At 41.5% G+C, this 15736-nt stretch overlaps 1 protein-coding gene across 3 annotated transcripts in view; it reads right to left on the reverse strand.

The window, feature by feature from the left end:
* Nucleotides 1-15736, reverse strand: part of LOC149349992 (uncharacterized) — a 36703-nt gene that overhangs the window by 6015 nt on the left and 14952 nt on the right. For 2 of the 3 annotated variants that reach the window (XM_089579002.1, XM_089579000.1), the window contains exons 1-3: nt 2996-9560; nt 1092-2008; nt 951-1011 (exon numbers count right to left, since the gene is read on the reverse strand). In XM_089579002.1, the coding sequence (XP_089435128.1) occupies nt 951-1011; nt 1092-2008; nt 2996-3127 (1110 nt within the window). In that variant the 5' untranslated portion in view covers nt 3128-9560. Of the gene's footprint in view, nt 1-950; nt 1012-1091; nt 2009-2995; nt 9561-9608; nt 9677-12952; nt 12980-13991; nt 14091-15736 lie in introns of those variants that run through there. The other variant, XM_089579003.1, reaches the window with a different exon arrangement.

Consider the following 15736-nt stretch of genomic DNA (forward strand, 5'->3'; position numbering starts at 1 on the left):
CCCCCTGACTTTTTTTTTATGTGGCGAAACAGAAAAGCAAGTGCCCGTATGCTAGTGCACCTGCTGGCCCACAGCTGCAGCAACTACAGCTGGGCTTCACGTAGTTGCATCCTGGACATTCTACGGACCTGCAGCATTGGTATCCACAGCTGTCAGGTCAGGCAAGTTTTCATGTCTATGCCTCACCAGGATGTCTTCTCTTACTTATTAAAAACAAAGACCTGTATTCTGCGGTGCAGTTAGGCATGAAATCATGTAGTAATTGTAGCTGTAAATGGCTGAAGCTTTGCAATCTTAAAAATTCCGTGCATCCTTGAATGGTAACACTTTTCTTCAAGTTTATTTTTTTCCCCTCACAATTTCAAAGTGACATTTTATTGAACACATACAAAAAATGCTGAGGCACACTAGATGTGGTAGTGTAAGCGTGTTGTGCAGAAAAAACTCCAGCTTGACTGCAGAAAATACAAGCATTCTTCCTGTGTGCCCTAGCATTCATGAACCTCTGATCAGATCTCTTAACATCACCCTGACATGACGGCTTCAGGCAAGAGAGGGCAAACTATACCTATTGTGGCCACATAAATAAAAATTAAACACTTATTTTAAGGAACAGTTTGCTGCGCACCTCCTTAGTTGAGCCAATGAAATCACTCAGCTTTCCTCCAAACTACTGAATATGTTCTCCTTGAAAACACTCACTGCTGCGTCCTTATACTAAACTACTAAATTTGTCTACTTTTTTCTTACGAAATCAAGGCTGACACCTGTGAAACCCATTGATTCCAGTGTGCCTTAATTAGCAGCACAAAGGTGGTAGTTATGGGCTTGAAGCTGGCAGCAGTGGGTTCTACAAACACATGTTTGTGTGCACAACCTGTACATACACTTGGTTGGCACATGTTTATCAAAGGTAGTGGTCTCTGCAGTTACAGGAGTGGCTCCCTTACCGAAGCACTATTGTGATCAGCTGAGTGTCCCTTCTGCAGTGAGGGGTCCTTGCACTTGTTCCTGCAGCACAAGTGCCAAGAAAAGAAAAAAGGTGTGCTCAAGTTTCACGTTACACCATGGGTAGCTGAAAGCCTACTCACTTGGACAGACTGCTATCAGCAAAGGACCCACTGCTGCTGGCTTTGGATTCAGTCCCACATGCCTCGGCGTGTGCTGCTGCCTTTCCAGCAGCAGCAGCAGCTTCCATTTGATTCTGAATCTTTTGAAATACAGGAGGAACCTCAGCATTGGGGCATGCCCTGACAAAATCTTCTAGCCATGTTGGATGCCAGGTGACTGCTCGGCTCTTTTCCTCCTTCATAAATGCACCAGACTGTGAGGGATGATCTGTTGCTTCTTCATTGGAGTTTTTGCTTGGAAGGCTGTAGGAAGAAGATGTTCTACTTATCTGGGTCATCTGTGACTCTGAACGGCTGCTCACACTAGTACTGGGCCACAAAACTGAGCATTGTGCTAGGCGCTCCTCAGCTGATACTATGTCTTCTTGCTCAAAATCTAAGTAGTCAAACTCTCTGGTTGGGTCAAACCCTCCACAGCAAGGATCGTCACCATCTTTAGCTGGCTCTGTTGTGACATCACCCATAGCAAGCAAGTCCTTGCTGCCACTGACAGAGGGTTTGGTGGCCATTTCACCAGGTGCCAGATTCGCTGAATTTTCCATGAGTGGCTCCTTTTCAGACCAGTGGCTTGCAGGAACATAATCTGTGGCCAGACAGTCACCTTGGCCGGCATTCGGAAATGTAGATTTTTTCATTAAACGCCTGGCTTCTCTGAAGATGGCTGGGCCAGCAGTGCTTATAGCCTGCAAGAGTGGATCGTCGGTTACGTTCCTTGCCCAGTTCCAAAACAGCGTCTCATCCTTGAAGACAGCCATGGTGCAGTTGTGCTTCTCCACAAACATGGCAATAATCTTGGCTAGAGCTGCGCCCAGAGGCTCTGCGTTGCTGGAAGCCCCACTTTCATGCAGCGTTCCTTCTGATGTCACGTCGTCCTGTAACTGGAACCACACAATATTTTAGTCTTGTGCTCACTGCTCTCTGCCTTTCCAGAGTTACAATGACCGCTTACATGCACAGCTGACAACCCAAGCAAAAGGAGGACATAGCACAACATGCAGTTCATGTTATGAGCCAAAGCTGCTTAACACAAGCGAGTTAGGCATGCTTGGTATTCTCGGTAACCACCAGCAGCTACAGGTGCATGGAAGGAAGTCAGGTGCGATTGTATATTTGCATTAAACAGACACAAATAAAAGGTCCCATTAGTGCTGCTGCACGAAGAACGAGACATGCAAGCACTTTATCAGTAATCAGTGCACACCAGCAGCCTCGACTTTCCATGTGCAAGCTTACTAGTTTTAAATATAGGTGAAGCAATGTAAGTTTACTTTAATATGTCATTAATTTCACTAATTTCAACAGCACATGTTCAGGCCCCCTGAAAGAGCATAAGTGAAAATAACATCAATCAGCGCTTTTGCCATATTAAAAAAAAAAGAGGAGGTGGAGGGGGGGGTGAGGAGGTCTCTCTAGTGAAGCACATCTTTCTTAGCAACTTTGTGGCAGTTTAGTATGCATTGATATAACAAAGTTAGTTTTGTTATGCTTTTTGGTTTTTTTCTTTTGGGGCCTGTCAAAATTTCCTTCAGCCACTTGATAAACTAACACATCTCAAAAAATGATAATGCATTGAACACATGTATGAAACTTAGTGCTCAAAATTACACTCAACACCAGGTTCTGCTAGTCGGCAGCCGAAGCTAAAGGTCCACTATATCATTGCACTGCAGTGTGCGGCAGCATTTCGGGTTAAGTTCCTGGGGTGTCATCAAGAATTAGTTTTGAAAGCATGTGCACGCTGCTGTATATTCGGTTACGGCTGAGATTGCAGCAGATTGCAAAAGTTATTAAAACATTTATCAAGCTTCAAAGAATAACTTAGGCAAGCATGCATGCAAGCATATAATAACCACATGCAACAGCACCTGGTGACAGGAGCGTCCACCCACTGTCAACCAAGAGGCCCAAGTTACCAAGAATGCAGCTGGTCGCTTTCGTAGTCTTGAATCCTCCAGTATTCCCAATGATCGTAATTCTACTACACCCAAATGATGCATTCATCAATGCATAAACCCAAGGGTTTGATGCAAGCTATTGCGGTGTCGTGGTGCAGGGATGTTACCACTGGCACTAATTTCTTTTAATAGAAATGTGTACTGAAGGGCATTAGCCCTTCTTAGTCACCAGTTGGATACACGACTGCTTGAGACACTGTGGTAGTCATGTATTCATGTATATTTAATAAAGGCGTTTATGTCCATTTACGCTTACTCTCTTTGCCTTTCTATTCCTCTGCAGATTTCGTATTTCAAATTTCATTTACGTTCACATTCAGAACACAAAGAATTTAAAAGATTAAGAAATCAGCTAAACATCAAGCTTCAGGGAGCAAAATCTGTATACTCTGAGCAGTTACTTGCAGATTGTGCTTGGCAGCGTGCAAAAGAATAACACACTATTTTGGGTCACAACAATAAAAGTTCTCTTCCAGGTACTAATGACACATGAAGGCTGTCAATTGAGCAGGAAAGCACTCGTGCATTACCTAAATCATTTTCTAAATATTGCGATTCCTTATGACTATCCTGTAGATACAATCGGGCACTCCAGAACAATAAAAATTGATCTTCAGCCAATTGATCAGTGGGAGATTTACAAGACTTTTTTGTTGCTCTGAAACAGTAAGGAGTTGGGTACTGAAAACATCCAAATAATGCCGATAAAGTATGTATTGCCCCCTAATTACTTCTGTACCTTATTGCATGTTTCATTTAATACTGGAGATGGGAATCTTCAGGCAATGAAATGGACTAGGGTTCTCACAATTTCTAAGCGTGGCATTCCCTGTTTTCCCCAAGGCACTGAAAAATATTCTCTCTCAAGTAACAAAAATTTTTGACAAAGAGAACATAACTAATGCACAGTTTGGTTTCAGGAAGGGCAGTAAGAAAATAATTTACGGAACATTTGGAAGTAGTTCGTTCTCGCTTGCTGTTTTTACAGACCTCAGTAAGACTCCAGACTACTTGGACCATGACATTCTTCTAGCCAAAATACAAACTTATAGAATCCACAGGACGTGTCTAGCCTTTGTGAGGTCTTATCTCAGCAACAGCTTTCAGAAAGTGTTCGTAAAATACTTCATTTCATCCCTTTTACCTATCAAAAATGGCATACCTCAACGCAGCAAGTTAGGTATGTCATTACACACACATTAAAGCACATATTATAAATTTTGTGAAATACGCTCATGCCAGTACTATTATTTCTGGCCATAATGCCAGTAATTTTATAATCAAATGTAATGAAGTTCTAGCCATGCTATCTACAAGATCCAAGTCAATTACACAAGTGAATTGACTTGGATCAAGATCCCAGTCAATTACACAAAAACGAAACCCTTTATATTCTGTGCTAAAAATAATTTTTCAAACGGTCATAATTTTTGAACGCCAAGAAATAGAGGTTGTTGACTACTATAAATATTGCATGTATACATTTCCTCCCATCTGACCTGGGATTAAGGCGAAGACTTCGGCAAGTTGGTACATCATACGTAAGGAGTAAAAACAGCACAGAAACATGGGACATGCTATGCCGCCGTGTTCCTTCGTGTCCCGTGCTTCTGCACTGTTTTTCCTTCTTAGGTACAACCTGAAATCCTCATATGAAAGAAGCAAACAGTCTCTGAAACCAAGGAAAGCATAGAGTTTTTCTTTTTTACATATATACTTGTGGTGTTACTCAATAGGAAATAATAGTGTAAACATTTTATGGCTGAAAGACAATTGATTCACCTTTTCTAAAAACCTTTCTTATATTACAGGAGTTATATTCTGTGACGTAGAATACTTCCACTAAGGATAAAACTTCATATATCATGCTCCGTTCAACCTGCATCCTAGATACTGTAGTCTATTATGATGCACAACAGAGACCAATTTAAATAAACTCCTTGCTCTGCAGCAAAAATGATCCACTACATTGCAAATATTGAACCAATGGCAACTGCTAAGGATGCGTTTCAATCATGTAATATAAGTGTAGACAAGGTTCATAAATTTCGCTTATTACAATGTCTACTTTTATTCCAGTGAATGGTTAACTTTTTAGCGTCTTTGGCACCTTTAGAGCATTGAAACAGCAACATGGAAACAAGAAATAGTAATGTCTGGGCAGTTCCTCATTTCCATACGGTTTACAAACGCCAGTCATTGACCCGTAATCTCCCAATAACACTTATCGAATACGGACACACCGAGGGTTTCACAAGAAAACACATTCTTTTTTTAGCTACTAGTGTTAGTTACCAGTTCCTCTTATGCTATTCCTTTTCTTTAAGTGCTTTTCAGATGATTGCTGTCTACTTTTACACGATTGCCGACACTGTTTCTTTTTGATATTTCCACTGCTTTCACTATGCTGCTGCCATGATCTCTTGCACCCCATAAAGCTTTTGCGTCCTTCTAGCCCAAGAGACCGCCCAGTTTTTTGCTGGAAAATGAAGATGTATTGCATTGTATATGGCAGCCGAGAAAGGCAGCATCAAGCAGAAATGACATTGCAAAGTATTTGTGTACACAGCAACAATTTTCCTCAAGGCTAACTCGTGCATAACATTTTCCTGTTGGGCTTTTGTAAAAGATTAGGCCACATTTCTCTTGCTTCCTAAATGAACAGTCCACTCTGACAGGTTACTTAGTGACGCTAAGTCTAGACTTTAAAGGGACCGAGAACTGAACTTTAAGGACCCAGTTTTTTTTTTTTGGTGCAACAGAAAACTGTGTCCAAGGTGCTTGATTCCATTTCATTTGAATGCTGTAGAAGGTTTTCCATGAATTTTTTTAATCAGTGCCTGCACTTGCTTTTATGTATCCCGATGCTGGAAGCCATGGTAAGCGAGCGTGATAGCAATTGAACACTGGCAAAACTGATGATCTAAACACCGAGATATAGCTCAGTAATTATAGAAACAGAGACAGTAATTAGTTTTAGTATAGAGTAGTGTTCATCTGAGTTTCCACACCAAAACCTGTTACGGCACTGTGTTTTATTGGACCATGGTTACCGCTCCAGCCAAAGAATGCAAAATACTATAGTGCCATCCCATGAACAAAAATGCTAAGCACTTCGTTTGTGATTCGGAGGGAGCACTGCTTTTCATCGAAGGGCGCACTGGAGAGAGCATAAACTATAATAAAATATGACAAACAATTCTGAAAGAAAAAAAAAAACACTATGCACCAAACAACATATAAACAGTACTTTACCAAAATGTGGCAATGTTGCAGAATACACCAACAATGGCATGGTTTGACTGCAAGATGTCGCATCAGTTTGTGATTTTCTGTGCCAAATTAAAATAAGTTTTCATTTTTTTTTCCTTGCATACAGAGCTTGATTCTTAAAACTATGAGGCAAGATCTTTTCATTTCCAGCATAATCTCGTGACATGTTTTGGTCAGTTGTCGGTCCCTTTAAATTAATGGTAAGGCCCATGTTGGCACTGCTAACATTTATAGTCACCCTCTCCATAAAACGCAAATAATGTAGTAACAAATAAGCATACTGCTTCACAACCAAAACTGAATAGAATAGAAGCACAACCTTTTCAAATGGTCAACAATGGCTGAATGACAACTGCAATAACCACTGTTTTTAACCTTATTAACTACCAGCATTTTACTGGTTAATTGGTCACTTGGTTATGTTGAGTCACATGCATGCGAGCATAAAATAACCTTATTTTCTGGTGTAAAAGTTTGTTTTCTTTAGGTTTTTATCATGCTTATACGCAAATTTTTAAAATTATCACTGTAAACTGCATGGAATAGACTAAGTTATCACACTATTCTAAGGGCATTAAAAGGGACTTTTTTCATGTGTCTTCTTACATTAGTAAATGTTTGCTTTGAATTGGCCTAGCTAACTGCTGCAAAAAGTTAACCTTTTAAATGTGTTGAACAGATTTCACCTGTGGTGGTTTAGTTCCTGCAAGTATATAGTTGGCTGGCTTTCCATTTAAATTCCTGCTGGGTAGTATGGCAGCACGACAGCCAGAAAAAATCAAACTTGCTACCAAAAAACAAAAGAAAAGTCTTCCACCTCTACATATTTGGCAATATATGTGTACAGACTTATCAGTGCAGTCTTACAATGCCAGCCGTGGATAAAAGTGAGGCTTGTAAATCAAAGTTTGCAGGGAATGCAGCTTAGACGAAAACACAGTCACACACTTTGCATTCGTATTAACTACAGCGTTCTGTTCTGGAGTTCAAATTATACTTTAACAACAGTACACGCACAAAGCAGCCATCTTATTTTTCTTTTCTAGCACTCGGAGCTTGCAGTTTCCACAATAGGTTAATTGAATTCAAATACTACCCTCAGACATGTAAGCTCAGGACTGCAGAGGAAGAGAGTCTTGGCTTACATGACATGAACAATTAAAAATATATAACTCCACATAATGCCTATGTTAATCACAAATTCAATCATCTGGTCAGCCCTTGAATCACAGCATTTTCTGGTCTGGCTCCTGCCACAAGACTGTCGCAGAAATAGTGCTGCAGGCCAAGATGAGCCACAGAAGACAACAGTTAGCTGTCTCTTGCATGCCACTTCAGTGGTTTCCAGATTTCAATGGTTCACAGATACACCATGGAAAGCCTAACGCTAACAGAACAAGAAAGTTCCCAACAAAGTTACGAGGTTTCTAGCCATTGATGTCAGCCAAACTGCACGAATAGTGTTATGCCGATGACACAAGAACCTTCGCTCAAAGGACCCGATCAATAAATTTATACAGGTGTGGTGCAGCAGTCGCTTGGGACATGCTGTGCCACATATAACACAAAGGATTTTCTTCTGGCTTTTACTCACATACAAACCACACCACTGAAGGCAGGCTTGCACTCGGCTTTTAATTTAGGCCTTCTTTGCACAGGTGGTTTGAGCCATTATAAAATCAACCTGCATCCAAAAGTACTCAGAATTCATATAACTTATACAAGCTACATTTATATAAACATGCCTCCTGCAGGAAAACCATCATTCCTGTGAGCAGTCATGTCATGCATACTACTTTAATACCAGCAGAACTAGTCTGTTGAAACTGTGTTATTTTCGATTAAGGAAGACCCTCTAAAGGTTTTCAATTATGGGACCTCCTTCAATATTAACTTCGAGTACAAATTTTGCTTGTATCCTAAAATTGAATTAAACTTGATTTATGGTTCTAATAGCACACACATAACAGAAGATTTGCATGAAGAATCCATGTGACTACGAGCCATCTTTCAATCATTATACACGAGTGCACATAGCTACAAAACTGCAAAGGTGAACAAGTTACCAAGCTGGTGAGTGTTGCTATTCACAACATAATAAAAATGGCTGCAAGGAGAAATGCAGTGCATTCCCTTATTCTTTCTTTTTTGGCACTTTCACCAAGATAAAGATACAGTCAAGGTGAACACGAGCCTGAACATGCAAGGATGGCCCCAAAAATCTGGAGGCATTCGTGCAAGCTCTATGATATAACACACTGCTGATAGTTGGCATTCAGTCTCATGGTTTCCTCCTGCAACACTTTTTGTCCCGTGCCTGCCAGTGGAACCAAGGAGCAATTATCAACTTGTCCACTTCGCCACTCTTCACGACAACCTTTATTGCTAACAGATGACCGGGCTACAGCAAACAGGGCACAGCAAAAGGAAACAAAAACAAAACAAAAATGCACCCGCACATGAAGAATTGCAGCTTGAAAGGTTGCTCATATTTACACATCAATAATCTCTCATATCTAACATGTACTTTTTAAATAACAAGGAAATATATAAGGTGCAATTTCAGTTTTGAGATGACTTGTCACAAGACAACAAGGTTATATATGTATATACATATAATATATATGTATATATACATATATTCACATAGACTCTTCATATTAGTGTTTGGGCCTTTAAAAAAACGGTGTCACAATCTGACAAGATAGAATGCCACAAGCCCAGACACTGGACAGCTACTTACAAAGCAACCATCCTGGAAACAAAACCAAAATGTTTTGAGACTTTTGGTGAACCTTTGAAGCAGATCTCTATTTTTCTTTGCATAACAAAAGGAACACCTTATACAAGTGCAATCTGCTTTGTACTCGGGCACATCAACGCACACGGACAGCACTTTTCCGCATGGACAGAGAGTTTTAGTCTTTAAACAAAAAGTTAACAAGAATCAGTACCAAAAACTTTTAGGAGGGGAAGGAATGGGAACTGGGGAGGGGGGCAATAACTACAGGCGGCAACACAGTCACTTCCAGAGAGAAATCCAGCTGTGGAGCTCAGCTTGACAGCGTGCATATTGCACATTCACACACACTCAATTCACTTGTGGGTAGAAAAACTCACGGCTCAAATTCACAAAAGCTGACTAAGAACACTTTGATCTCATCATGACCACTGTTCACATCTAAGCTCGACAGTATCTTCATTCTGCACACACCGGCTCTTTTCCCTCACAACCGGTGCGAGACAATACCTTGAGCATAACCTTGTCCTCTCCGCTCAGAGCCCAGACGGAGTTGAAGAAGTCAAAGATGTGCGTTTCTGAAAGAGAAGCGAAAGCACATTGCTCAGACAGGAAAATTGAAACATAAAACCTACACATTCATACTTGACTGTTCTGAATGACAGCTACACATGTGAGCATGTTCGGAAAGCTGGCCATGAATTCACAGCTTTTGTGCTTGACAGGAGTGATACAGCATTACACGAAGCCTTAAAAAGAACAAAGGAACCTTGAGCCCCACCCCCAAACCAAGGGGAGGTCAATGGGCAGACTGCACCACTGTGAGCAGTAAAGCCGAGAAACATCATCCTAGTTATACTGGCCCACCCTAGTAACATATGGCATGTAGCGCTCACAAGTGAGTGTGAAAATAAAGTCTCCCTTCTCTATGGCACGACTGCAAGTGGAATAACATGTGCCACGGGCAAACGTATGCTGCAAACACTAGTGAGCAGCAGAGTTTCTGTGCTGCAAAATGAGTAGTTCTCAAGAGCTAATTTCTGCAGCTTTCCATGCACCATGGAACGTGGGAACCAAAGAAAAGTGTCTGATTCAGTCATGTATGGAGTCCCAGCACTGCCACCTCTCACTCCTGTCGAAATTAATTCCCAGTAGCATGGACAGTGCTCTCATGTGGCTGGTGGGGTGATGGCAATGGTTCACACGGCCGCATCAATGCTTGCATGTTTTACTGCGAACACCTTGCCACATGTACAGTAAAACCTCATTACTTTGACCTCCGTTAATAAGGGAAAAAATTGGAGGAGATGCTTGAGCTCTGGCTTACGGGTGTAATAAGGGATAGCGTTAATGAGCTAATGCCCCTATGTGCGAAATTGATCATTCTCAAATTTACATTCATATGTCCCTGGCAGCCCTCATACCACTCCTTGCACCATGGTTCAGCGGTTAAGGGTTGTGCCACAGCCCTGCAATGGCAGGTGCTGGCACCAGTGGGTCTTGTGTGACCCAAGTTGCTCTTCCCGAGCAACCTCTCGCGATCAACCATTAATTCAACTGCCACCAGCCAGGGTGGTTAGTTTGACCATAATCTGGTGGGCAGGTTGTGATGCCGCCACAAGGTCACATGACGCAGATTGTTTCTCTCAGGATGGCTGCCTGGGCCACCCTATTTATCGCTCACAACACCGACAACATTTCCCGCACAATGGGAGCCTTAACGCTGTAGCATTAAAACTGGACAATTTGGACAGCCTGTCCAATCCCATCAAATGTACATACTCTTCTACAACATGACACACTTGTTGATTTGACAGAATTTGGCCCTGCTTCGGTTAATTCGGACAGGCGGCGGAGCTCTCGCGAGTGGCACTAGCGTCCAACCAAAACAACTGTGTACTCATCGCTGCGATCATAAGTCAACAAGGTGGGATAGGATGCCTTCTGTTTTGTGCTGCACTCCACCATTTTCTTCTTTGTTTTCGTGCTGTGAACATAGCTGACAATGGTGCAATTGCGGAGCCTGTAATCATTTTGCATTATTGTACTAGATGTGCTTCCACGTAGGGCATGCTTTTTTTTTTCTTTTGCAAGGTGAACGTGCGAGGTGGAGACGACTGATGCCTTAACTCTCCTAGAGAACATGCAGAGTTCTTAACCTGACAGCATGCACCTATTGAATCACTCAGCACAGCAGAACTGCGACAAATAGTTATTGCTACTGAAATTCAAACAATCAACAATCAAGCAATCAACAATTGCATTCTTTTCCAAGAAATAATGTATGTTGATGTGGGATTATTGCTACTCAAATTTTTCGCATGAAACAATCAACGATTGCATATTTTTCTAAGAAATAATAGTATGCTGATGTGGGACCCTTTCTAATATTTCTTTTGGTCCCCCCTTGCCCCCTGTAATAAGACATTCAGTTAAAGGGACACTGAGGACAAAGTGAAGTTGCCTGTATTGACAGGGTACCAAGTTCTAATCGCAAAGAGACCAATCTCAATGAAAATAAAGCTATTATATGCTAGAAAAAAAACCAAAACACTAAATAGTGATGTCGCTATCACCGGTCAGTTTTGCAAGGAAAACAGCATTGACACAGATTTTTGGGTGCGGATCCCAGAGGCTCCCTACATTGCCATTCACTTCAAAATGGTGACAATCTGGTAAGGTCATCATGAGTTCAACTGGCAGGAAGATATTTAAATCCAATTTTCTCGACAATGAATGTGCCTTTTCCTACAGAAAAAACATCACCATAGCCAGAAAGAGCCAGAGAATCTGTTTTTACTGAGAACAATAATTGGATGGAATTGTCTTCAGTGTCCCTATAATTTCTACATTTTCTCTGGTCCCACGAAATTATTTTCCCACTAGCATAGCCGTCAGTTTACAGACACTATTGCAGCATCGTGATATGCACAGCAGTTGCCAGTGTCAATGGGAGAGGCAGTGCGTGCAGCAATTTGCACCGCCACTCATGACTGGGGGGAAGCCAGGCTGCCACAGGCAATGGCACCAACTAATGCTTTGGTAATTGGGGTGATGCTCTAAGGGTGCAAGTCAAGAGAAAATGGAGGAGACAATTATGAATGACTACGAATTATAAGAATTAAGAGAGAAAAACATTTATGAAGAGGGTATGTGATGACGGATTGTTTACACACAACAATAATAATATAACTGCTTCAAGTCTCCCATTATGGCTCTGAAAATGGCGAAATCACATGCTGTCTGGATGTTGCTTTTGTATGTCACATGCACAAAAAGCCCACAGTTAGCAAAAAATAAATGAAGCGTACCCAGTCATAAAGGGCAAAGATATAAAGCTAGTTTGAGCAAGTACCACACGTGATGTGAATAAGGTCACACTGATGCAGAGGGCACTTGGTTTCTAAAGCAAACTTCAGGTGGCCAGATGGCGTTCTATATGAAAAATAGAATCACTGTGTCTAGCTATGCACAACAAAAACGAGCACAGTGCAAAATCAAATCTCCGAAGATAATATATAAGTTTGCAAGAAATATAATAAGGAAGGAAGACTATATATGCTTCTCCTGTTTGAATGATTACAACAGAGTTAATTTCAAGTGTATAGTTCACACCAAAAGCTGATGCAGAAGACCAGCCATGTTGATACCATTTAGTGGCCAGGGCAAGAGAATGAATGTTACTCACAAATAATGCTGCCTAACATTTCATTTGTGAGCACAGCAAACACACCCATAACTGCTACACTGCCCGCCTTTTGACTCATTCTCCCAAAACACAACCTCCCAAAACATAGCAGCAGTTATACACCACAGTGCATACATTGAAGACAATTTTTTTATGGTATGCTTACTTTTCATATGCAGATATGGTGACCTGCCTGAAAGTGACAAAAGTTCGTTATGGTCATTAGACTTCAATTTTTATTGATATGTTAGCTTTGTAAATTGGTAATGTCTATGCACGATGGTGAGGCACCAACTTATGACAATGTCTGCCTCCAGAAGTCACCAATGAGTGAGCAAAACCATTTTTGATACCGTGTACTTAGAACCTATATTCAAATGTGAAAAAATTTCAGTTAGTCTGCCATGTAGCCGCCGTACAACACTGCACTAGAAACTTCCCATGCGCCCTCCGGCCAATCCAGGATACTGATTCATCTCATTAACTTATCCAAGGTGCTGCCCAGCCAATAATAGTTTTAAGCTCCGAATGAGCAAAGTTCCGGCTGCAAGCCACAGCTTCAAAAAAGAAAGAAAGCAACAGCCCTCGTAAACAAGCATAACAATTTTTTCATTTCTCCTTCACTCCTGTATGCTTACTACAACATGAAAAACAGATAAGTGAAATATTCCCAGTTTTGGAAGGTAAGAGACAAAGTGCTTTTAATACTGAATTGCAGATGTACCAGTATGTTGTGGAATAAGCTGTACAAGACACTTTTACACCTTCCAGCTATGCTCTAGAGATTTCATGCAAATATAGAGAAGACCCCTGGGACAACTCCATCTGTACTAATAAACTACATCTGATGCAATGATGCAATATCAACTTGCAAGCCACTTTAGTCATATGAAGTGTATGAAATTGCCTTTTAAAGTTTCAATAGATGTACAGGTGGCCATAAATGCTTTTGGAACACTGAAATCACAAACAACCTGAATTAAATGAATTGAACTAATGAACAAAATGAGAGTGCAGTGCACCGTTTTTCATGCGAGACAAAGAAATGGAGAGGTTGAGCACCAGCACCATGCATAGACCCCGTTAAGAGGCTATTAGTGCACCAGTGTAGACACTGGCCTGTACCTCAGAAAACTAAATTCAAGATATATTTGTTCTGTTGAGTGACACAGCAATGGCTGTGAGTGGTACATATTTTAACTTACCTATGGCTGTAGATGCCTGGCGGCCCCAAATGGCCACCAAGCTCGGGCTGTCAAGCTTACTGCGCAGTTGCTGTTCTTGCAGTAATTCCCAGTTCACATCTGCGAGTACAAGTAGTGCGGTTACGTCCTATGTTTTGCTCCTGGTTTATCCCTCAGCTCTCAGTAAATGTAAGTGCATTACGCTGTGTGTAATTCTAGGTTTTTGAGAGCGAGAGCTCTTTCAATGCAGAAACACAAGTTTCCGTTTATGTGTTCTTCTGACCTTCAAATGCCTTTCGGACTTAGTGATTCATAGCAACAACCTAAAGTCAGATGCCAAAGCGTGCATACTTTGACTATGGCCAATACGATGGTATCTCCAAATTTGGCCTGGTCATTACCAACATTAGCCCACCTCACCCCAAAAATCTGGCCCAGCCCCACCTCCGAAATTTGACCTTCTTGGATTCGGACCAAAATTGGCATCCAGACTAATCTGACTATGGCCAATACAATGGTGACTTCCAAATTTGACCCGGGTCTCTCCAAACTTTGACCAACCCTGCCCCCAAAATTTGCCCTTCTTGAGTTTGGACCAAAAATCGATATCCAGACTAATTTGAATGCGCTTAATCCGATGGCGAACTCCAAATTTGACCCAGGCCACTCCAAATTTGGGCCACTACATCTCCGAAATTTTGCCTTCTCGGATTTAGACCAAAATGGATATCCAGGCTAATTTGAATGTGCTTTAATTTAGAATATGATGGCGACCTCCAAATTTAACCTGGGCCACTCCAAAACAGCAAAATCATAATAGAAGCAAGAATAGATATCTCTCTACCATTTTGAGTAACAGTTAAACCACTGTCATTTTTTAAACAGAAATAGGCAATTTAAACTGTAGCCAGGCCGATTTATTGACAAGACAATATGATAAGACAATATGACAAGACGATATGATATGAATGCCAATTATTTTGGAACCTGATGCAGGCTTGAAGGCGTAACCACATCCTAACATTGGGCCTCAAGCTTGGTTTTTTAGTTAGGCAAGTACTGTATGCACTACAATTGGGCAGAGATTAAAAGGCTAGAAATTGCATCTCAAGATTCCAGAAGAAGTGATATCCTTCACGACAAAGCCTAAAAGAAGCGCTGGTCTATAATGTTGTCCATAATACATAAAAAAGACCATCAGGGATCGCACAAACCACAATGCACATGATAGCAACAGCTGCGGTCCGTTACTGCGGTACTGTTACATGACAGCTGGCTTACCCAAGAGCCTGCTGTCACGTCTACCCACGACATACAAGCAGCTTTAAAATGGTCATGTGACTACCATGCCTACTGCAAAGAGGTTATATAAAACTTCTGGAGTAGAGGGGCGCTCGAAAACTGAAGCCAGCATTCACTAACACAGTGCCATGTTGCCAGGGGCAGAAAACAGGCAGAATATGTAGCATTCGGCATGTAGCTTAGTGGCTCCGTGGTGTTTTGTTGCGGTTGTGCTAGTGCACTGTTCCTTCAATGAACAGCAAGCGACTGCATTGTCAACGGTGGAGTCGTGCATCGCATTTGGATGCACGAATCATGTAAAGGCGCCAGGAATAACATTTCATTTGTAAGCATTAGTGGAGCAGTGTACTAGGGTTGGTCACTCGCACATGGTCGCTCCCAACACCATACTGCATGTGCACGACCACATCTGTGCAGATTACAGAGCGCTTGTTAAAGCAGTTCATTGTGCTAGAATGAAGCAC

The sequence above is a fragment of the Amblyomma mixtum genome, chromosome 3 (assembly GCF_055824585.1).
Source record: "Amblyomma mixtum isolate Tamu chromosome 3, ASM5582458v1, whole genome shotgun sequence".
NCBI lineage: Eukaryota > Metazoa > Arthropoda > Arachnida > Ixodida > Ixodidae > Amblyomma > Amblyomma mixtum.